General features: G+C 47.7%; 1 protein-coding gene across 1 annotated transcript in view; it reads right to left on the reverse strand.

The window, feature by feature from the left end:
• Positions 1 to 22263, reverse strand: part of DNAH9 (dynein axonemal heavy chain 9) — a 304275-nt gene extending 282012 nt beyond the window's left edge. The window contains exons 1-6 of the mRNA XM_032616402.1: positions 21847 to 22263; positions 13039 to 13235; positions 10664 to 10822; positions 9492 to 9622; positions 5011 to 5222; positions 3311 to 3544 (exon numbers count right to left, since the gene is read on the reverse strand). Coding sequence (XP_032472293.1) covers positions 3311 to 3544; positions 5011 to 5222; positions 9492 to 9622; positions 10664 to 10822; positions 13039 to 13235; positions 21847 to 22263 — 1350 coding nt within the window. The remainder of the gene's footprint in view (positions 1 to 3310; positions 3545 to 5010; positions 5223 to 9491; positions 9623 to 10663; positions 10823 to 13038; positions 13236 to 21846) is intronic.
• Positions 22264 to 23679: the final 1416 nt, after the last annotated feature.

Raw genomic sequence — 23679 nt, forward strand, 5'->3', positions numbered from 1 at the left:
GGGGCCACAAAGTGTACAGAACGGCACGATGTATAAGGCCGGGTTCATGCTAATTCTTGCTGGAGAGAAGTAGATTAATCTCATTTCAAACAGGCATCCATCACAGAGATACAAAGAATGTTAACTAAAGGGCAACATGAAATATGCCTGGAGCAGATCCATAAGTCTGTGTCCCACTGCACTGAGCTGAGTGGGGAAGAGACGAGGGAGCCGGGGGCCAGGGGGTGAGTCTGAGCAAGTGTCTGGGAGATGAAAGATGAAAGGGGAGAAACACCAGGTCAAGGGAAAGGAGCAGCCATGGGAAAAGGGAGAATCAGGTAAATGTAGGGTGTACAAAGAGCCAAGAGAAACTGAAAGAGAGAGAGAGGAAAACAGGGAAGGGGAAGGGAGACCAGCAGAAAGGGAAGGAAGAGGGAAAAGGGAGGCAGAGGGGAAATCGGTGGAGAAAAGAAGGAGAGAAGTGAAGCAGAGCCAGGGACCGAAAATGGAAGAGGGGAAGGAGCAGGAAGACAGAGCAGGTGACACTCAACTCATCTTCTAATTAAACTGGGGCAACTTCTTTTTATGCACCTGTGCCCTTGACTCAGAAAGAAAAAGCAGCCTGAGAGCAGGCTATTGTGAGGGCAATGACTCCAGGGAGACTGGTGGCCTAGGCTGCTTATTTTTACTGAATAAACCCAGCAGATTAGGCGCCCCAGCGTTAGGATAGCTGTCTATATGCAAAGTCCCATCATTAGCATGTGTGCAGCGCCGAGCGCAGCCCAACAGCCTTGCAGAACTGAGCGTTGCTTCCTGGCCTCCGGGTGAGGACCACTCTCAAGGCTGGACAGCCCGCACACAGTAAAGGCAGTTGTCTGCCACGTTCACCCTGGCGGCCAGGGGCAGGGTGCAGCAGGAGAGTGACTGTCACCTCTGGCTGGTGCTGGAGAGGAAGGGACGGAGTGGAGGGGGAGGAGAGGGGAGGCTGCTCGTCAAGAGCCACGGTAGAAAAGGCTGCGGAAAAAGGACCCATTTAGGATAAAGCTAGATATCAATTATTTATACTCTCTGTGATCCCGGTGAAGGATTTAAGGTGAGCCTTTCGTCTCGCTTTCTCGCTTATACATTTTGTCTGTTTCTATTCCCTCTCCCGTCTTCGTTCCCTGGAGAATTCCTACTGCAGTTTTGAAATTTATTTCCTCTTGTGCTCCCACCCTCTCAGACCTTCTCTAGGTTAGAGACTCCTCCTTCTTGCTCCCAATAACATGCCAATTTTGTTTTTTCATGGCACTTAATATGCCTCAGTGAAACTTCCTGATTCTGTGTCTTTGCATCCCTGGATCTCCTCCATCTGCCTCTATCTTCTCCTGGGCCATGGCTACTGGTCCATGGGCTTCTTACAAGCAAAGCTGTACCCCAGCCACCGTCCTACCTCCAGGTCCCAGCTCAGTGCCTGGTGCATGGTGCCTAGTGCATGGCAGTGCTGGACCGATGCTTTTTGAGCTGGAATGAACAGATTCAATTTCACTCTCTCCTATCCTCACAATCCCACGGTTTGTGCCACTTATCACAGCCTCCCCCAATACAGCCCCTCTCTTTTCCCCAAATCTCTGCTGATCATGGCTAGAAACATGATTCTGATTCCTTCTCAGTCCTGACTGCTATTGTCTTAATCTTGAACTTGACCCTGAATTTCCCAAATTAGTTTTAGGACAAGTATTTATTTTGTTTTATTATGCCCACTACTCTCCCTGCAAAGTTCAATCAGTAAACACAGAGTTGCAAAGTGTGAAAACACCTATTAACCACACTAAACTCTAAAACAATCAAAAGAGAAAGCCTTATGCTTTCTCACCTTGGTCCTTAAACTAACATTCATATTAACTTTTAAACAACTGCTGGAGGGGAGCCACAGCTTTGAGCAAAAGTCGTATTTCTTTTGCACAGGGATTCACGCTAGTCTTGTAGTTTTCAGAGCAACCTTGAGGGTGGGAGAGTAGAGTTCAAAGCAGTGGCTTTGTGGGAATGGCCAGCTGCATCCAGTCAGCTCGCTGGTATTTTGCATGAGATTTCTAGCAAGAAGATTATGGGTAATTTGAAAAACAACTGTATTTGTCGATTGATTCCTTCGGCCTTCTTTCTGAGTCTATGATCAGAATTTCCTAAACTTCTAGTACGGTAAAACTACCATTACATGATGACCAATCAAAATAGTTGTTGAATCATGGGTTTTTCCAGCCAATGGGGAGTGGGGGGTGGGGCAACCACCATGTTGTCTTGGACCTTTTCTTACTCTGTTTTTTGTTTTTTACTTTTTCAGTTTTTATTTGGTCATCCTATAGGCAGACACAAACATGGAATAAAGAAAAGGAAGGCCAAATTTTGATCTAATAATACAGCATGGGAATTGCAGATACATTATAATTCTCTTAGTGCATTCTCCATACACAAAATGTAATGAAAAGGAGATAAAAGAAAACTTAATTGCCATTAGAGAATAAAATAGGATTTCCACTTACATCTTGAAAAGCAGCTAGTTTTAAAAATTCATTCATTTGGGGACTTCTCTGGTGATGCAGTGGATAAGACTCCACACTCCCAATGCTGGGGGCCCAGGCTCGTTCCCTGGTCAGGGAACTAGATCCCACATGCATCATGCAACTAAGAGTTCACATGCCACAACTAAGAAGCCCACCTGCCACAACTAAGACCTGGTGCAACCAAATAAATAAATTAAAAAAATTTTTAAAAATTAATTCACTTGATAAATGTTCAGGTTTCTTCCTCACTTTTTTTTTTTGAAATCTTAAATACTACACTTTTTAAAAAAATTGAAGTACAGCTGATTTACAATGTTGTGTTAGTTTCAGGTGTACAGCAAAGTGATTGTTATACATATATCCATTCTTTTTCAGATTTTTTTCCATATAGGTTATTACAACATATTGAGCAGAGTTCCCTGTGCTGTACAGTAGGTCCTTGTTGATCATCTATTTTATATATAGTAGTGTATGTATGTTCATCCCAAACTCCTAATTTATCCCTCCCCCACCCTTTGTTAACCACGAGTTTGTTTTCTATGTCCCTGGGTCTATTTCTGTTGTGTAAATAAGTTCATTTGTACCATTTCTTTTAGATTCCACATGTAAATGATATCACATATTTGTCTTTCTCTGTCTGATTTACTTCACTTCCTATGATAACCTCTAGGTCCCTGCATGTTGCTGCGAATGGCATGACTTCATTCTTTGTTAAGGCTGTTACTTTTTGGATCCCTGGACGGCTCCCTCCTGCATGGAGCCGGGGGCCTGACAGGAATGAGAACACTTACCTGCACCATGCCCAGTCGCCCCAGGAAGCCATCCAATCGCACGAAGACCACAGAGGACTGGAAATCCCACTCCCGGACTTCCTGGTTCTCTTTGAAGTAATAACGGAGATTCTCCCTTCTGTCCTGAAACACCAGCTTGAAGAAGCTCAAGGTGTCCACGACCACTTGCAGTTTTCTCTGACTTTCTTCCACCTCACTTCTCAGGAGGTCTTCTGGGCTGAGATAATTAGAGGCCTGGAGGGCAGACAGGTTAGTGGCACTAAGCCTGGCTACAGGTACAGGACGGCCCACAACTCTGCCCAGCCCACAGCTCTCAACTGAGTAACTGCCCAACCAACGTTTTTCAGAAGTCTAATATAGGAAACGTCGGACCCCATCCTCAGTTCCACAGGTAGACTGGAACCTGGGTTCAAGCCATAGTCAGTGATTGCAAGTGACCAACCAGAGACAAGGAAACACAGTGAGACTTTCCCTGGGCTAGCTGGGGCTGGGCAGGTGTCCTTTCCAGGTGTTTCGTTGTGACTCATTGGCTTTCTATAGTAAATAATTCGAGTGCACAAATTCTTTGAACCAGAGGCTTGAACCTGGAAAGCTGTGAGTCTGAATCCACTGGACAGCTATCTTCACCACCACAGGGAGGGGCCAAAATAACTGGGTCCTGGTGACCTCATCCAGGCCTCATTGAAACCCAGGGCTGAAGCCAACCTTTCCTTGGACTTCTGAGATAAATGAGCCAATAAGTTATCTTTTTGTTGATGCTCATTTGGGTGGGGTTTTCTTAGACTTTCAATCGTTAAGAGTCCTGGTTGACAAACATGCAGTGATAGAACATCGCTGGTCTAGGAGTCAAACAATTAGCTTCCGGTCCTGGGTTGGGTGACCTTTGGTGACTCAGTTAAACTCCCTGAGCTGTAGCCCTCATCGTTAAATAATAATAGTAAATTAACAAGGTTCTCCCTGCCCACCTTGCAGGGTTCATGCACAAATGACGGGGATGTCACAGCACTTTGTAGCCTTCAAGTGCTCCACAGATGTGAGCCAATCTGGGGGGCTGATCACCCAAACCTTGTTAAAGGCCTCATTCTGTTTACAGGTGCCCTCCTCAAGGTTTACGCTGCCCTGGTTGGTGCTACATGGGTCCCTAAGGAGCACAGAGCGTGTGAGCCAAGAAGCTGTTTCTACATAGCTCACGGGCAGTGAGTTCTTAGCACGTGGGGGCATGATGTGAGCCTTGCCATACGGGATCACAGTGGAGCCTCACAGCCACCCAGCAACTCTCCGAGGCAGGTCCTCTTCTTCCCACCCTTGCACAGAGGGAGAGCGAGGCACAGGGCAGGTGAGAGACTCACCCAGGCACATACAGCTGACAAGTAGTGATGCGGCATGTGGCACAGGGACACCTGACTCCAGAAGCAGCATTCTTAGCTGCTGGGCTTTGCTACTGATCTAATACCAGGCCATTAAGATCCTTAAGGAGGTTGAAATTTACCACCCCGACCCTGCGCCTGACCCGGGTCCTCCCAAGGATCCCAGCAGGACTGAGAACACCTTTGTGAGTTACTGGCTGTGATGATAAAACAATTCAAGTCTGAGAGCCCTTTGGACCCTAATTATTTCCCTGCCCTGAGAACAATGGACACTTTACTCTTCTCATGACTCGGAGCCATCCAGCAAGAGGTTGGGGAATCCTGGGCGCAAACCTGCTGGACCAGAAGGTTGCAGATCTCCTGCAGCAGCACCATCAGGCGCCCAGGGCAGCGGTACAGCTCACACGTGGCCCAGATCAGGCAGACCACGTGCAGCAGAGGCCACAGCCGTGGCTTCACCTCAGGAAACTCCAGGCTCTCGAGCGTTTCCAGGTGGCGGTGCAGCGGCACCAGGTGCGTGTGGATGTCCCGTGCTTCCATCAGAGCTGGAAGGAATTGGAGACGATGGTCACCTTCCTGGCTTGAGGCTCACACCCACGGAGCGAAGCCCTGGGGCCTGGGAGTGAAGGATCTGGAAAGCAATGGTTGTGATCTCTTCCTGCACTAAGGGAGCAGAGAGGGCTGGTCCCTGAAAACTTTCTAGCTCTTATGAGGAAACACTGAAAACAGAAGAACCTGGGCAGCTGGAATAGTGGTCTGAGGAGGCTCTCTTATAGAAGTCCTGTATCTGGACCTCTTCCCGGTCCTCCCAGCCCCAGTCTGGTGCTCTGCGTGTAGAAGACGCTCAGTAACTGTTTGCTGTTTCCTTTGCTGCTGTTAACTCCAAGGCAATACAAGACAGATGACAGAGGACAGGTTTTAGAGTCAGAGAGATCTGCCTTCAAATGCCGATACATCAAATGTATGACCTTGGGCATGTTTAACCTCTCTGAACCTCAACAACAGGCTGAACAGTAACTAATTTAAAGGTTTCTCATGAAGGTCTGAGGGCAGCACACACAGAATCTTCATATACAGCTAGCTCAGTGCCTGGACCAAAGCAGGCGTTCCATACATGGTAATGTCTCTGATAAGTATTTGCTAATAAAGAATCTCATGAAGCTCTTACAGAGGAGAAGTCACAGGGAATACAGAAATAGCCCAGGCTGATTATGGAAAGGTTCTGCTGGTATTCAAAGCCGGGAAATCTCCTGCCATTTCCTTTGAGTGCAGGCAAGGAAAGAGAGCGGCTTCCACCAGCCATCCTGCGGCGGCTGAGAGGGGAAACTGGGAAAACCAGTAACTCTGGGCACTAATTCTGCAGAGCCACTTACAGGGAATGCAAAAGTCCACTGAACAAACTGAACGGGAAGGGAGGGTTTATAAAGGCTGGTTCTCTCCTGGGCAGATAACCAGGCACTGTCATGTGACAGCAGATGGTCTTGGGTTATATTATGTGGATGAAGCTCTGCATTCATCCTAAAGGAAACTCAAAATATATATATTACTGTATTTAGTAAGCAGTTTCCATATGCCAGGCACTGTCCAACTCACGAGACATATACCAACTCATAGAAAACCCTGTGAGGTAGATTTACTACTCCACTTTATAAGGAAAGACATTAAGATCTAAATAACTTGCCTAGACTGTGAATCGACCACCCCTCCTCAGCTGAGTAAAAGGAAGATTATACCCCAAGCTTATCGTGTTGAAGCCCTGGCTTGATGGCTGTGGGGCTCACTACACACAGGAGTTTGAGAGGTGTACTTTATATCCCAAATGGACTTGTGGGAAGGACTATGTGAATCCAATATTTGAAAGTCAGAAGTCATGGTAAATTGATTAGAGCAGCGATTCTTAAATGGGGGAGCTGATGGAAGTATCAGAACCACTGTGGGGTGGGGAGTGTCAGAATCCAACAGCCACTCCAATGAGCACACGCTCGGGCTTTCACATGGGCCTCGAGGGAAGAGAAACTGAGACCATTGTGCCAGAGGAGCTTCCTTTTTATGTTATATTTTTTAATAAGCAAAATCTCCTTTAATCATACAAATAGGCATGCCCCTGATTTTTAAGAGCTCAACGTTTGAGGGCCAGCTCATCTATTCCAGGGTGTAATCACCTTGGCTCACAAGCCAAATGAAGTCAGAGATGAACAGAGTTAGGCGCACAGCTTTTAAAAAATGCAAATATAGGGACTTCCCCCGAGGTCCAGTGGTTAGGACTCCATGCTTCCATTGCAGGGGGCCTGGGTTCAATCCCTGGCTGGGGACCTAAGATCCCACAAGCTGCACAGCACGACCAGAACAAAACAAAACAAAATTCAAACATAAACCCCAGCTGCACAGGGATATGTGTGGTTTGCTGATAAATCTTTAACAACAAGCCCTTCTGGGACAAAAGCCTTGATCTCAAAAGCCTTTAGCATTTGCCAGTTTCTGGGGTGTAAATACTCCCAATCTTCCCACCATGTCTGATCTCAAGCTACTAACCTGCAGTCACTGAGTGCTAGGGAGGGCGCTTTGAAAAGGGTTGTGTACAGTGGGCTCTCTTGAGAAACTGTGAGCCAGTCCACATCAGCTCCAGAGAACCCCTGGCCTTTACTTCTCTCCACACACATCCGCCTACAAATATCCTGGACTGGCAACTGGGCCGTCCTGTGCCGACCCTGTTCCCTAGTGGCCAGAGGCGAGAACTCCCCACTTAGTCTTTACTGCCCTGGTCCTTTCCCCTCCAGCGTATCTTTACTTCCGGTTTCCAAGGTTCTTCGTTGCCCAGTCAATTCCACTTCAGACAATCTTGCGCCCACACATTTGCCTACATCCTTTTAACCTCCTTCTTTACGTCCCACGTGCCCACTAATCCAGGACTATCTCTTTTCCTCTCCTTCTCTTCCATCCATCTGTAAGCCAAAGAACTACCCTGATTGTGGCTGATAAGAACAATGCACATAGTATATCTGTGCAGAATAAAGACAGATGCTCTGAAATGAGAAAATCAGTTGCAAGCTTCTAAAGTATTTTTATTCTCCATAGACCCCACCAATATTTCTGACCAAGTCTCTACCTGGCAACTCTAATCAAAATTTCTTTTCTTCCATCATCGGGATTGAGTTATATATTTCAAGGATTTCTATTTTTACAGTGGTGTTTCTCTGGGACTACTATGATGATATTGTTGTTTCTAACTTCTTTTCATTGCTGTCCTATACTCTGCTGCAAACAACTTTTAGAAGCTGGCCTGGGGAACCGAATCTTTTATAACTATTAATCAATGTGAATGATTATACTCTATTAACCTATTAATGTGAAAAATATATTTGGGGCTCTAAATAACCAACTCATAAATATACTTTTACTATATGTTTTATTTCAGAGCCTCAAATTTCAGTCCTTTGCATACCTCCTTTATGATATTTGTCATGACTGCCTACAACCTGTAGTATTACTTCATACTTTTCTCTAAATTGACTCTCATTTTAGCCTAAATAAAATCATATAAAATGAAAATCTCTTTAAATCTCTACTATAAATGGAAAACTTGTATCATGTGCCAAAAAAAGTTACCCGTTAGCACATTTTAAAATACACCTGTCCATACATCTCCCACAACCATCTCTCACACCAGCACTGGTACACATATCACTTTTGGGGACACTATCTCATTTGAAATGGAGTATAAATTGGGAATAACAGTTGATTCCTCTGGCACACAAAATCTCTCACAGAAGCAATAAACTGAGACCCCAACAGGGACCCCATTCCAAGCCAGCTCTAGATGCTGGCAGAGCAGCCTCCGGGATGAGATTTTAGGGCCTGGAAGGACCTCAAAGACCAGCTACTTAAGCCAGTTCTTCTTTGTTATAAAGCACATGTAAGAAACTCCACCACTGGAACTTTCATTCCTTTATCTGAGTGGTTTCCAAACCCTATGGGAGAAGGTGGGACAGGGGATCCATCAATGGGCTCTGGACACAGGACACTCCCTCTTTAGCAGAGCAAATACACCTTGGCAAGTTTTAAATTTTGGACTCACACAGGAGATTGCATTGAAGGAAAGTTCTGATAGAGAAAAAGTGTTTGAAAATCACTGCTTGGGTTAAGCTTAAATCATATGAAATTGCAAACACCTTTAAAAGCACATTCTGACCTACAATACTGAAGAGCTGGGAGGAGTTGTGATAGGAGAAAGGAAAGAAGCAAAGTGCACTGATGAGGAGAGAGGGAGCCCTAAAAATTTTACCTCTTTCTAATTATAGACTTTGCTAGATTTGCAGTTTTGACAAGGGCCGATCTTGTCTGGTGCTCAGATGGCCAGGATATTGCAGTCCCATCTGACAGGCGCAAAAAAGGCAGAATGGAGCTAGAAATGGAACAGAGACTTCCCGAAGAGCCAGGGGGTGGAAGGAGGTAAATTGCAGAGATGGGGGATCACAAAGCGCATTTGCCAGTGTGGTAGAGTCAGTAAGGAACTTCCGCCTACCCCACCTTACAGCAGCCCAGGGAAGCAGGTGGGAAGTGTGTGCGCTGTTCCATGGCACACTCGAAAGCTCAGAGAGGTGAGGCGACTCTGTCAAGGGCACAAAGCGCTGGAAATGCAGACAGAGCACAGGGCAGCTGCTTCCCTGCCTCTGCATTTGGCCTTCTTGCCTCTGTGCTAGACTGTCTCAGGTTGGAGTCTATAAGGACTGGAAGCTGCTGAGATCAGAGAGGAAGATAATTCAGCATAAATACGAAATTTGAGTCAATTTATGAAAATACTTGCGGGTCCTCACCTGCTACAACATCTCTGAACATGGCTTGGAAAGCTGGGAAGTAGCTGCTCTGAAGCTTGTCCAGAAGCCCCGCCATGCCCCTCACCTTTATCGTTCTCAGTTGATTATAAATGTATTCCAGATCCTCAGACCTGCAGCACCAGGAGAAGAGTGAACCCAGGTGAACATCAGGAAACACAAGTCATGCTGCGATGACCCACCCTCAGATAGAGAGAGGAAGCCTGCCTCAGGGTGCTTCCGCAGAGGCCTCTGTTCTCAGAACAGTGAGGACCAAAGCCTGAGTGTGGAACACAGGTTCAGAGGGGCAGCTAGAGGAGGTAGCAGCAGGGAACACTGCTGTGACCATCTGGTGGCTCAAAAGCTTGGTAGCTGGAGGTCACTGGCTCTTGCAGGCAGGTTTGGGGTGGGGTGAGAGAGGTGTCAGGGTAAGGCTGCTGGAGGAGGGCCCCGCAGTAGGTCAGCAGAATGATCAGAAACCAGGCAAGAGGATGGGGCATCTCAGCACGGGGTGCAAGTGGGACTGGAGCCCTACAGGCATGCCTGGTCACATGACATGCAAGGACAGGGACACCTGCCTCAAACATCTGTCTGTCTCCTGTTGAGTAAAAGATTAATCAGCACAATGATAAATAGGAGCACGGAAATGGAGAGGAAGAGGGGGAATGAGCAAGAGCAATAATTAGGTCTTTCGGGAACCTGTGGGGCTAAGACACAGTGGACAACGGACTAATGACTGCCTGGAACCTAGGAGACGCCGTTCAGTGGTGAACTGCCAAAACCCGTCTCTTTCTCCAGATCCTACAAAAAGTGTGTGCATACTGACTGTCCAAGGAGAAGGGAGTAGACAGTAGAAAATATGAAAGAGAGTTAATTAATTTTACATGTAATTGAAAGAGCCTTTGAAGAAATGCCAGAAGATACACTGACGGTAGCTCAAGAAACGAGGCATGACTATTGAACCTTGGGGAAAGTGTCAACTCCCAGTGCAAAGAAGAACTGCATTGACCCAAATGACATCAAGCTGTCTGCTCCAGGGGTGATGAGAGACACCGAGCTGTCTGCTCCAGGGGTGATGAGAGATGCCTGGGGGTGGGACCAGACTCAATGGCTGCCTCCCCCAGCCCATTACCCTCTGAGAGACATCGCTCCCCAGGGTTTGAGCCTGTGCCTACCTGCTCTTCCAGAACTCCAACTCCACCTGTGGGGTGGGATTCTCCCCCTGTAGGAGAGGCTGGGAAGACTCCCTCTTGAGCACCACCTGGACTTGATGGCTCCACTGGATCACTGCAGACTCAATGGCATACATGACTGACTTATCCATAGAATCCAAGCTGTGAAAGATACAACAAATCTCCTGGGACACTGGAAATAGCTTAACTCTGGGTGTCCCCCAAAACAGAATCCCAAAACTTTTAAAAACAGGTGGGAAATTCCATTTAGTCCAAGCACTCTTTTTTTTTTTTTTTTTTTTTTTTTTTTTTTTTTTTTTTGTGGTACGCGGGCCTCTCACTGTTGTGGCCTCTCCCGCTGCGGAGCACAGGCTCCGGACACGCAGACTCAGTGGCCATGGCTCATGGGCCCAGCCTCTCCGCGGCATGCCGGATCCTCCCGGACCGGGGCACAAACCCGTGTCCCCTGCATCGGCAGGCGGACTCTCAACCACTGCACCACCAGGGAACCCCAGTCCAAGCACTCTTAACTTTTGTTGGATAACAGGCTCTACCGAGTAGTCAGTGAAAAGTACAGATCTTCTCCTCAGACAAGCTGCTTATGCATGTGTGTATACAGTTACTCATACACAATTATTCAAGATTCAGAGGTTCGCCAATATTCTGAAGGCTAGTTTAAGAACTCCAAATCCTATCAAGTCTTTCTGTCAGTGCAGGAATACACTGGACAGAAAACATCCAAATGGTCACCCAACCCTTGCTTGAGTCCCACCAATGCCAGCCAGCTCCCTACTTGACAAGGCAGCACATTCCTCAGATCAGCTCTCCCTGGGAGACAGTTTGTCTCTACTTTGAACCACATCTATCACCCTGCCAGTCCCTCATTCGGTCTTAGTTCTGACCTCTGCAGTAAGAGGAAATAGGTTCCTTTCTCCTCCACATGGCAAGCTATCAGACATCCAAACACTACTATCCTTTGTTCTCACTTTTCTAATGAAGAATGCAATTCCCATGCATTCCCCCCATACACCTTCTAAATAAACTAACTAACTAAGGATGTTTGGAAGGGATTAAAAATCAAAAATACATTTTGGTTGCCTTTTCACCAAGTCTGAACTGACAATAGTTCATGCCAAGAACCCAGGACATGGGTGACAAAGAAAGAGAATCTGTCATTTGCATTTTCATGCCAGAAACCTACCTTCACTTAATTTAATTAAATTCATATTTGCTGAGCAATGATATGGCACAAGTGATTATGGACGGTATTAAAGGGAGAAGATACTCACCTCCCTGAAATATGATCCAACCTTTTGGGAAATTATCAAATTTGAACAAAGGGAGACAAACTCAGCAATGATTATATACACACACACAGTGAATATTATTATGTTAAAAGAGAAAAGGAATAGGAAAAGGGTAATTTGAATTTATTTATTTTGGAAATTGTGTATTTTTATTAAACCACAGTAAGTTTTACAGTTAACCGGGAAATTGCTTCAAATTATATATGTAGCAAATTACTTCCAACAGCAAAAACTCATTATAAAGTACATTGCTATCCCGTGCATTACTTATTCTTCAGATAAAATCATGGGCCCTGAATACACAATGATGACATAATACATTTGGAGACTCCCGGCAATATGGCAGACCAAGCACATGTAGGAAGATGGCCTGTTGCCACAAACGTATAGAAATGCTGGATAGAAGATGATTAAAAAATAGCATTTAGATATATAGCCTGGCTCGAATGAAAAAGAAAAGAATCCCCACAGGACAGAAGCAAACCTGGAATAGTAAGTGGAAGCTGATAGTTGGAATCACTCTTACATGGAGAAGAGGATGAGGCTTTAATGTCTTCCCAGGCACAGGAGGCATGGACCTCAAGCCTCAACAAAGCCAGATTTGTTTCTGTTTGGAAAAAAATCCCCAGGACCTGAAAAAAGTCTCCAGCTCCTGGGGGAGGAGGGTCTGGACAGTGACAGTGTGTGCTGGGTAAATGCTGGGAAGAGGCGTGCTGTCTCCCAGACCGGACCTGGGTCTTTGCCAATGATGAGACATTGTCCTGATAAGCGAGACACTGTCCTGATAAGCGAAATACTGAAATCAGCGTGGCTACTCTCAGCCCTGAAATAGTTCTGAGCAGAAAAAAGGCCATGTTGCGTGACAGCCTTAAAAGACGTCCGGCAGACGGACTGGGGCGAGGGTAGTCATCAGCACAAAACATAGTCTGAGCATGCTGGCAAACAGTGGGTTTGTGTGCAGAACAAAGAGATATGCAGAGTCAGGAACAGAAAAGTCGTAAAGAAAACACTCAGATAAACCAGCATCTCCCACATCTCTGAGGCCCATATGGCCAGCCTGGTGGTACTTACGCGGTCTCACTTTCAGAATCCACAAACCCCATTTTTTCTGAGCCGACTGGAAGAGGCAGCAAAGTTTTCCCCTTCGCTTGTGCAAGGAGAACCAAGAGGTCACATTGGAGGCTGTGGGCGTGTCGCTGGACATCTTGGCAAACCACGTGGGGCCAGTCTAGGTGATTCTTCTCATTGGCCAGGATGGGGATGACAACCTGGGACAGACGTGCACAGAAAAGAAAGGCAGGCAACTTCTGAAACCCTAAAGACTATTCTGAGAAAGGTCGAGAGAGCTACATACCACCTTTTGCAGGTCCCTGTTCTGTAAGACCTAATTATTAATAACCAACATTATGTATTGCCTTGGCATCTGGTAAAATCGGGAGGGCCTCGAATAGCCTATCCACAGTTTCCCTGCCCACTCTGCTCCTGCCGCTAAGGCCCCTAGTCCAGCAGCCCTGCTTATCAAGGGGACCAGGCATGGCCGCTGCCCATCCCTGAGGAGTGGGCTTCAGTTCCAGCCAGTGGAATATTCACGCAAGCCGATCCCATCCCCCCACAGGAACCAGTGGGCACCACACCCACTCGATAGTACAAAGCTTGCCTCCCACAGCCCCTGTTCATTTGCTCTGTTCCCACGTGCAAGCCCCCATGTGGCCCTGCCTGGCACAGCATCTCCCTCCTCTGGACTGTGAGTATCTGTGCTAATAACCTGCGGGCCGTCTCATCTGTCCAGTGTTACGTGTACGGCCACCCCCCAACCCTAGGGCAGGAATCCCTTCCTCATCAACGGGTGAAACTGTCACAAAGGCCAAGAGGCAAAAAACAGGACAGATGCAGGTAAGCATGACCCTCTGTCTACAGGTGGCCTGAGAGGGCATTTTAAAGAAGCAAGCCAAGTTGAGGATCTTGAATCTATCTGTAGGGTGAACCTGAGTTGGTTTTGGCCACTGAACATAGTCCCTCTTCTCTTAGTATTCATCTCCAGATCCAGAGGTAGATATGAGAACAAATCTGAGCCAGTAAGAGTCAGGCCAAAGTCTTCTATCTGGACATTTTGAGGAAGAGAAGCTTTCTCTCTCTACGAGTCTGGAACAATTGGTGGCCAACTTGCTACCATATGGAGCCTTCGAATATGGTCAATATGGGGAAGAGAGAGTTTATAGATGGAGGAAAAACCAAGTCCTATGACATCATTTGAGCTCCTGCATCAGGCTGCTCTTCAACTTTCTGAGCTGATTTAAATTCAGGTTTCTACCATTAGCAACTTAAAAAGTTGTGATTCGTGCAACTCACTAGGAACCTCTGCCTGTCAAAAGTTCACAACCAATAGAAAGGGAATACTAGAAAGAAAAACAGATGATCAGGAAATGTGATAAGGAGCTGCCTAGCAAAGACTGAAAAGAAAACACGGACTTAAATGGTTGGTTGGTTTCCATATACGACCAGTGAGTCCATGTGGCTCTGAGATAGAAGGCCTGGACCCAGCCTATGAAGCCAAGAGAATGGTCCTTGCCTGGTCTGTCTGGAAGCAATCACTAAACTGAGAACTTACAACAGCAGGTGAACAGGGGGTGCCGAGAGATAAAATGTCACAAATTGAGCTCTACTCACATTCATGTTAAGAAAGGACCCCTTGGACCCATGGCAGGAGGCCTAACAGGGCAGAGGGGATGAACAAGAATTCTTCTAGGATCTGAAAGGCAGGGACTGTGTCTTATACTCACAGTCCTCCCTAGGGTCTGGCATACAGGAAGCACTCAATAGAGGTTCAGAGGATAACTGAAATATATGCTCTCTGAAGGAAAAGTGGCAGGTGGGCTTGGGTGCATTTTGGAGGGCTTTCAGTGATAGAAAAATAGTGAATATGAACTTTCTATGAAATGAATATTCTCCATGAATATCTATCAAGAGTCTACCACATGCTAGCACTGTTCTAGGTGCTTGGAAGGCACATCAGTGACCAAAACAGATGAAGATTCCTGACTTGATGAAGTTTATATTCTAGGGAAGAGACAGTCAGTAAACCATAAGTTCTGTGAAAAAAAATGAAACAGGTGGGCTGGAAGTGATGTAATGGTAAATAGAGTGATTGGTGCAGATCTCATGAGAAGGTAACATTTGAACAAAGACTGGGGAGGATAGGGAGAGTGTTGTGCAGACCCTTGGGGGAAGTATATTGAGGGAAGAAGGAACAGCCAGTGCAAAGGCCCTGAGGTGGGAGCATGCCTAGTGTGATCAAGCAGTGTGGAGGTCAGTGAAACTGGGACAGGATTGGCAAGAAGAGTAGGGGTGAGTAAAAGGGGTCAGATCACATGCAGCCCTGCCTGTGGGATTTTGATTTTTACTCTGAGGAATGTAAATCATTGAAGGGTTGTGAGCAAAGGACCAACATGGTCTGACATCTTTTTTAATAGGATCGCTCCAGCTACTGAGTTGAGAATAGACTCTTGGGGGCAAAAGTGGAAAAAGAGATTGGCTAGCAAGTTATTGCTATAATACAGAAGAGAGTGGCTTGGCACAGGGCAGAGTAGAGGGGATAGTAAGAAATGGTCCAATTCTACATAAATTTTGAAGGCTCAGCCAAAATGATTTCTTAATGGATTAGTCGTGTGAGTAAAAAGGAGTCAGAATGATTCCAAGGTTTGGGACTTGGGCAACAGGAAGAAGGGAACCACCATAGCTGACGTGGGGAAGAATAACGGTGGAGTTAAGTTCTTGTGGGAAGAATTGGGAGTAGGTTCTTGGACACGTTAGAATTTGATAAATCTACTGAACTTCTAAGTGGGGACGCTGAATAGGCGTCGGATTTGGCAGTTGGGAGCTCAGAGAAGAAAAGTCTGGAGATAACAAATCTGGTAGAGGTAGATGAGATGATTCATAAGATTCTGAAAGGGAATGAGTGCCCCCCAAGGAACTGAGTATATACAGAGAAGATGCCCAAGGAATGAGCCCAAGGGCTCTCCAATGTTAGCAAGTTAGCAAGAAGCTGGGGTGGTATCAACAGGGGAAACAGAAGAAATGGTGATGGTGAGAGGAGGAAACCAGAAGACTGGTGACCTGAAAGCCAAGTGAAGAAAGTGCTTCCAGGAGGACAGGGTCACCACGAGCTGTGCCAAAGGCTGCTCACAGGTCAAGCAGGAAAAAGACTGAAACATGGCCATGTGATTCAGACAAGTAGAGGTCACTGGCGACGTTGACAACTCTTTCTTTTCCATGCAATGTGGGGGTAGGAGCCTGACGAGTGAAGAAAAGGATAGGACATAGCAAGACTAGACACGCAGTCTAGACATTTCTGCTCAGCTTCACGAGGGCGGGTATACGGTAGGCAGGGAGTTGGAGTTCACCAGATTTATGGTTTTGCCAAAGACGTACGACAAAGTGAGACAGAGGCCGTGATGATAATGATGGAGCACTTGAGCTGGGTAAGGGGGGAAGGACGTGGGTGTGGAGGATGGACAGAGGGCAGGCGGCAGGATCAACGGACTGCAGGTCCCAGCAGGGTCACAGGCTTGTGGCAGGGAGCTGCTGGGGAGAGTGAGCCGGAAAGACAGGAGTAGGGTCAGAGAAAGAGGTGCCTGGAATTGGATCACCAGGGCGTGGTCTGGTAATGCAAGGACTGGGAACGGCACGGGAAGGGGTGGTTAAGATAGGAAGGGCGACAAGGTCAGCGGAGGAGGAAGGTTCAAGGGGCCCAGAGGCCGGGTTAATGAAGGATCACTTACGTGTCTATTGAAAGAGCCACGTGTTAAAGACGGGAGCAACGCTGGGGGACAGTCACAGTGAGCAGGAACCCAACCGTGGGGAAATGAGGGCAGTGCTATCAATTTATGACACAGCAATGGGGGGAGATGGCGGCTTTGTCTAAAGGCATCAGATTCAAACTGGACTGTTTTCCACTTGAATCGAGAAGGAGCAAAGAGAAGCAAGGATGCCTGTCTCACCTCAGAAGCAGAAAGGCTGAGTCTTTGGGGGAGAGGTGAGTTTGGGTTAGAGCAAAGTGACAAGAGTGGGTGACAGGAAGTGAGGAAGCTTTTAAGGGGGATGTAGAGTCACGGTAATTCTTGTCCTTTAGGGAAAACCTACAACTAATGTTAACAGAGAACCAACCTGACTCCACGTTGTATCTATTCCTTTAGCTCTAACCGTTGTGCTTTGTTTCCTGTCTTAATCACGCTGGCTCTGCATCTCTGTAAAAGGATGTTGCCTACAGCCTGAAACACACATGACAGCCTATTCCCAAGGTTTTGCCTCCCAGGCCTGACCTTTAAAGGTGTCAACAAAAAGTTGCAGAACAGAGAATAACAATTGTCCTGTTGGAGGCTTACACTGTGACCAGACCTTTGTGAACAGCTGCAAGAAGTTTGTAATACCAGCCACACCTCCTCCCCGCCTTTAGTACAAAAGAAGCTTGGATTCTACCTCAGGGAAGATGGTTCTACCAGCCCACCATCTTCTTGGGCTGCTGGCATTCCGATTAAAGCCACTATTCTTTGCCCCAACACCTCCTCTCTCGATTTACCAGCCTGCCGTGCGACGAGCACTACAGGCTTGCACTCAGTGATGCTAACACACTCTATAACAAGCGTCCTGATCGGTTATTTTAAATTTCACGACAAGCCTACAAGGCGCTTCGATCCTGACAGAGGCGAGCTAGCGCGCTCACACCATCCCCACCGAACGCGACAGAACCAGCACTGGAACCCAGGTCCCTCAGACTCCAAATCCCATGCTCCTCTCACGGGGAAAAGGACCCACACTTTTACCGGAAACAAACCTACAGCCTCCCTTCTTCTGCCCTCAACAACCCATCTACCTACGCCCACCGCTGCACTGGCTTAAGGGACACTAAGGCAGAGGCTATGGAAACGGCAAGGAAGGAAAACCGCAGTACCTGACGGCAGCCGAATGGTCCAAGATGGCGACGGGGCATGCACACGCAGAGGCGTCGCGACGCTCGAGGAGAGTCGCTCCCGACGCACGCACGGAGGTTCTGCGCATGCCCGCTCCTCCTGCCCCGCCCCGCCCTTGCTGTTCATCGGGCTCTGTACAAGGCACCCCTCTCCTCACCCGGGGAGAAGGTGGCGTTTTCAGAGCAGGAGCTTCCCCCTTCTCCATTCCTTGATTAAAGAATAAAGTTTCTGCTCTGCTGGACCTGGTTTCCTTCATTTGGCACTAGCTGGCACTGGGCAACGGAAGGACCCAGTTGGGGGTCCACCCGACTGGACACCTGATTAGAAAGGGTGGGTGACACTCCCTCTCCAAAACCCCAAACTTCAAAACAGCATCCAAGTTCCAGAGCGCTAGGAAAAGGAACCTGGCAGCAGTGAATGAAGGGACTGGGAGGAGGAAGAAAGGGAGCAGGAGGGCTGGTTTCTAAATTCTGGCAATTCTCCCTTGGAAACATTTCCTGGATGCATTTGCTTTTTACCTTGTGCTAGAGTAATGGGACAGAAAAGTTAAAATTTCTAGCTTCGTTCCTTCGTTAATATCACCCTCCCACACCCCACCCCCGCCAACAAGGAATACTTTTCTCATCCAGGTGGGATAGTTTGGCTTTAGTGCCGCTTTACCGGGAGGTGTTAGGACCAGGGTAGCACGCAGCCAGGGGCTGATCCATGAGTGGGAGGGGTGCAGGGCCCTGAAGTGGCTCTGGATCAGCTTCAGGGTGTGTGAAAAAAGCGGATGGGACGGCAGTGGTTGCATGGCCCAAGAATTGCTGTTAGAGCTTTTGAGAAACGCAAGTAAAGGCCTCGAGGTATTTTAAAAATAAATTGTTTTATTTTTATTTATTTATTATATTTATTTATATTTATTATATTTACTTATTATTAGGTTTTAAAAACAGATAACACATTTACGTGGTGCAAATTTTTAAAGTACAAAAGCATGACAGTAAAAAGCTACCTATCCCTGTACCTCCCTGAGTCGCCCAGTTCCTTGGGCCTGTGGATTACTCTGTAAATGAATGTTTTTCCTCCCTCCCTCCTTTCTCTTTTTTAGCAGAAAAGGTAGCATACTATACGTACAGTTCTAAACCTTTAAGAAAAATTATCTTAAATTGCAGCATTATCCACAATAGCCAAGAGGTGAAAGGAACCTAAATGTCCATCCACAGATGAATGGGATAAAGAAAATGTGGTATATATACATACAATGGGATACTATTCAGTCTTAAAAAGGAAGGAGATTCTGTCACATGCTACCTTGAGAATGAACCTCTTTGAGGACATTATGCTGAGTGAAGTAAGCCAGTCACAAAAAGACAAATACGTCATGATTCCACTTACATGAGGTACCAAGAGTGGTCAAATTCACAGACACAGAAAGTAGAATGTGGCTGCCAGGGGCTGAGCGGGGACAGGTGGGAGTTGTTCAATGAGTGTAGAGTTTCAACCGTGCAGGATGGGGGGACGGTTCTGGGGATCTGCCACGCAATGATGTGCCTGAGGTTGACAGTGTTGTGCTGTACGCTTGGAAATTGCTGGGAGAGTGAATTTTATGTGGGTTTTTTATGCCACCATAAAAATAAAATTATCTTAAGAACGGTCCCATTATCAATCATTACTTTTAATTATAGACGGACCTTAATTCGTTCACCCAGTCCCCTACAGATGAACATTCAGTTTGTTTCCAGCCTCTTTCAATGCACCCATAAAAATTCTTGAACATTTAAGAGTCTGAGGTGTTTTAAATTTACTTTCACTCGCTGAACTGCCTTTCCTTGGCCATGACGTCACTCTGAGACGGACCCACTGCCCTCTACGTACACTAGGTGTAGCTCCATCTTGGAACCTTTGTTCAGTCTGCTCCCAGACCTTGAAAGTTACCCTGCTCTCTATTTATTCTAATCCTTCTTGTTCAGGAGCCGGTTCAGAGCTGGAGGTGAAGCAGGGCTCTCAGACCACACGCATATGTCTCTCCTCTGAACCCAACAGCACTTTTTGTTTTCCATATCAATAAACATTGTCTTTATTCTGTAAATTAAAATCTATTCACCTATTTTGCATTTTGTTTATCTTATTTTCTTTTTAAAAATTTTTTAAAGTTTTAAAAAAATTTTTGTTAAGATATAGTTGATTTACAGTGTGTTAATTTCGGGTGTACAGCAAAGTGATTCAGTTATATATATATTCTTCTCCATTATAGGTTATTACAAGATATTGAGTAGAGTTTCCTGTGCTACACAGTAGGTCCTTGTTGGTTATCTATTTTATACAGAGTGGTGTGTATCTGTGAACCCCAATCTCCCAATTTATCCCTCCCCCCCTTTCCCCTTTGGTAACCATAAGTTTGTTTTCAAGCACTTCTTCCTATCGTCACCTTTCATGAGGGAATTTGATCCAAGCTTGGATTCCTGCAGGGATGGTGTTCAGACAACACACAGCAGTAAAGCCATTCGGTTATTAAAATACTGAAATACTTCCATATCTACTGAGAAACCTAGCTTCCCTGGGTTCCCTAGAGCTCCTCTGTCACCCCAGACCCTTCTCTGGAACTCCCCCTCCCCAAAGCCTCCTCATGAAGCAACCAAAGGCCAAACACCTGATGCAGCAGGGAGCCTCCAGGACCCAATGCTAGCACCGGTGCCAACTTTAGGTAAGGTCCGTCTCCACCTCAGTCACACTAGCTTTGAAGATGCTATATATATATATATATATATATATATATATATATATATATAGTGAATTTCACAGGTGGGATCTTGTCTTTATTTCTCTGGTGTTCCCCACAGCACCTGTGACAGGAAACATCACACAGCAGGGCATCAAGCCTCCAGAAGCACACACACCCAACTTCCAGGGGCGTTCACTCCGATTCCAGAAAGGTTTAAGTGTCCCAAGAATCTCTCCCGGGCACCCCTGCACTCCGGAGGCTTCTGCTGCGGTGCCACCAAAGCACTCCATAATCCACATCCGGGGAGACCTTCCTTCCTGCGCTCCAGGCCGGCCCCTCCAAACGCCCGCGGGACATTTCCAACTGGATGCCTCAACTTCTTACCTGGGCACAGGGGTGACCTCTGGTTCATGAAGGACACGAAAATCAAAACCAAGCCACCTCTCCTTTTTAACTCTTCTCCAGAAGTAAAGAGCGTGGAGAGCCTTTCACCTCCTTCACCTCACTGACCCATAGGAAATGCCCCCGGGTCCACCACTCCCGGGCTTTTTAAAAAATAAGTTAATTTATTTGGCTGTGTTGGGTCTTCGTTTCTGTGCGAGGGCTTTCTCTAGTTGCGGCAAGCGGGTGCCACTCTTCATCGCGGTGCGCGGGCCTCTCACTGTTGCGGCCTCTCTTGTTGTGGAGCACAGGCTCCGGACGCGCAGGCTCAGCGGCCATGGCTCACGGGCCTAGTTGCTCCGCGGCATGTGGGATCTACCCGGACCGGGGCTCGAACCCGTGTCCCCTGCACTGGCAGGCAGACTCTCAACCACTGCGCCACCAGGCAAGCCCCCACGCCCAGGCTTTTGCAATGCCAACTTACAGGGGGGATTCAGAAACGGCGCCTCAAAAAGAGGTCAGGACCCAGGCCCTCTTAAGAATCTAGCCTCGCCTTGACTTTGGCCTGAACGCAGACCAGGAATGAAGCAAGTCCCCCGCGAAGGCCTGACTCGCACCCAGCCCCTGCTCAGATTTCCCGCAGCTGCCATTTCACGGCTCGCCTCCACATCTCAGGGGGCAGCCCAGGGTCCTAGTTTCCCGCCAGCCCATCCCACTTTATTCTTAACTCCTTGAGCTCAGCTCCAGTCTCCTCTCCCATGGCCCCGCCCCGCCGGCCCCGCCTCCTCCTCCAGCGCAGCCAGTGCGGGGCCACCGACCCTCCCTCACCTCGGAGAAGAGCGCGGCCAGATGCTCCAACGGCTTGGCGGGCAGGTCCCCGCACAGCACTGCTCCGCGGAGGCTGTCGGGCCCCGGCGGCTCGGGCCTGGTGCGCAGGCAAAAAAGCCCCTTAGCACGAGGCGCGCCGGCCTCGGGTCCCGCGTCCAGCCCCGCGCGCACCGCCAGGCCCCCGGGCCCGGGCCGCACCACCAGCAGCGGCCGCGGCCCCTCCGCGGCCCCGCGGCCCAGGAAGGCGTGCAGCAGTTGCCTCGCCTCGGCCGAGCCCGCACAGCGCTCCCATGCGCCCGCTGCCGGCCGCAGGCTCCGGGCCACGTAGGCCCCCAGGAGTCGCAGCCGCGGGTCGGCGCCGGGCTCCCAGTCAGCGTTCTCCTCAGCCAGCGCGGGAAGGTCCTCGGCGCTCGGCATCGCGCGCGAACCTGCCTGCAGAGGTTTCCCGGGCGACCGGGACGCGGCCAGGACTCCCGCCTCCGCTCCCCTCCTACTGGACACTTGACTACTGTTCCCGCCCACTCCGGTCCAATAAGGTAGGAGAGGCAAGGCGGGGTAAGGGGCGGGGTCGCGTCGCTGTTGCTAGGAAACCAGCAGAGGCTCAGGTTTCGCGTCTGAACTCGTGGATTAGGGGTGCTCGTGGTGACTGTTCGGGGCCATGCTTATGGATGAGGCGCATGGAGGGGAGATCAAGGATATAAATGCTGCTAAGGAGCGTGCTGGCTAAGGTCACATTAAATTCTTTAGAGGTGTCCAGACACTGAAAGTATTATGGTTCTCCCACCTACTCCCAAAATGTGTAATTCAAAGTTAAAAACAATGTCAAATCACATGTAAGGGAAATCAATCAAATTTTTTTTTTTTTTTTTTTTTTGCGGTACGCGGGCCTCTCACTGTTGCGGCCTCTCCCGTTGCGGAGCACAGGCTCCGGATGCGCAGGCCCAGTGGCCATGGCTCACGAGCCCAGCTGCTCCGCGGCCTGTGGGATCCTCCCGGACCGGGGCACGAACCCACGTCCCCTGTATCGGCAGGCGGACTTTCAACCACTGCGCCACCAGGGAAGCCCCCCAATCAAATTTTTATTTCTTTTTCATGGTAACTGAAATATTTTATAACAGTGGCTACTGAGCATTTAGAATGTGCTGTGCTACTAGGGAACAGGATTTTTCACTTTCATTTTAATTAATTTAAAATTAAATAGTCACATGTGGCTAGTAGCTGTCATATTAGACAGCTTAGCTTCATAATTTTAATATCAATTATAAGAAAATAAAATAGTTTTACTGGCCCGCTTTGTCCATGCCTTGAGTGTGTGCTTAATCTGAAAAATGGGGGCTAAAACTATGAGATCACTGATTTCCATGAGTATGGCAGCAATGAGTTCTTAAATGCAGCAAAGCACTATTCAATATGTAGGATGTTCAGAGGCTCCCTGTCCTGCCCTTTGTCTGCATCTTGTCTTCAAAAAGGGATAATGTGAAGCACCTTTCCTGACCTCAGAAATTAGCATTTGTCACCTGCTGAGTCCTTCTCCATGCTCAGGATATAAATAGCTTGGCCCTTTGCATGCATGTAAGGTGAGAATGGGACAAGGAAAGGGACAATTCGGGCAGCAGGAGGCCTGCAGTTCTGAAATGAGCTCCTCTCTGCCCTACCACCCTGATTTTAGTCACCAATCAGAGACTGCAGAGTTTCTGGGTAAAAAGAACATTTAGAATGGGCTTCAAAGGAATATTAACAGAATAAGCACTTATTAAAGGCAGCTTAGCTAATAAGAGCCCCTCAGGAAAAGCTAGTAGCTAGAAGGTAAAATGATTGATTTAATAATAACTG

Source organism: Phocoena sinus, chromosome 20 (genome assembly GCF_008692025.1).
Source record: "Phocoena sinus isolate mPhoSin1 chromosome 20, mPhoSin1.pri, whole genome shotgun sequence".
Lineage (NCBI taxonomy): Eukaryota > Metazoa > Chordata > Mammalia > Artiodactyla > Phocoenidae > Phocoena > Phocoena sinus.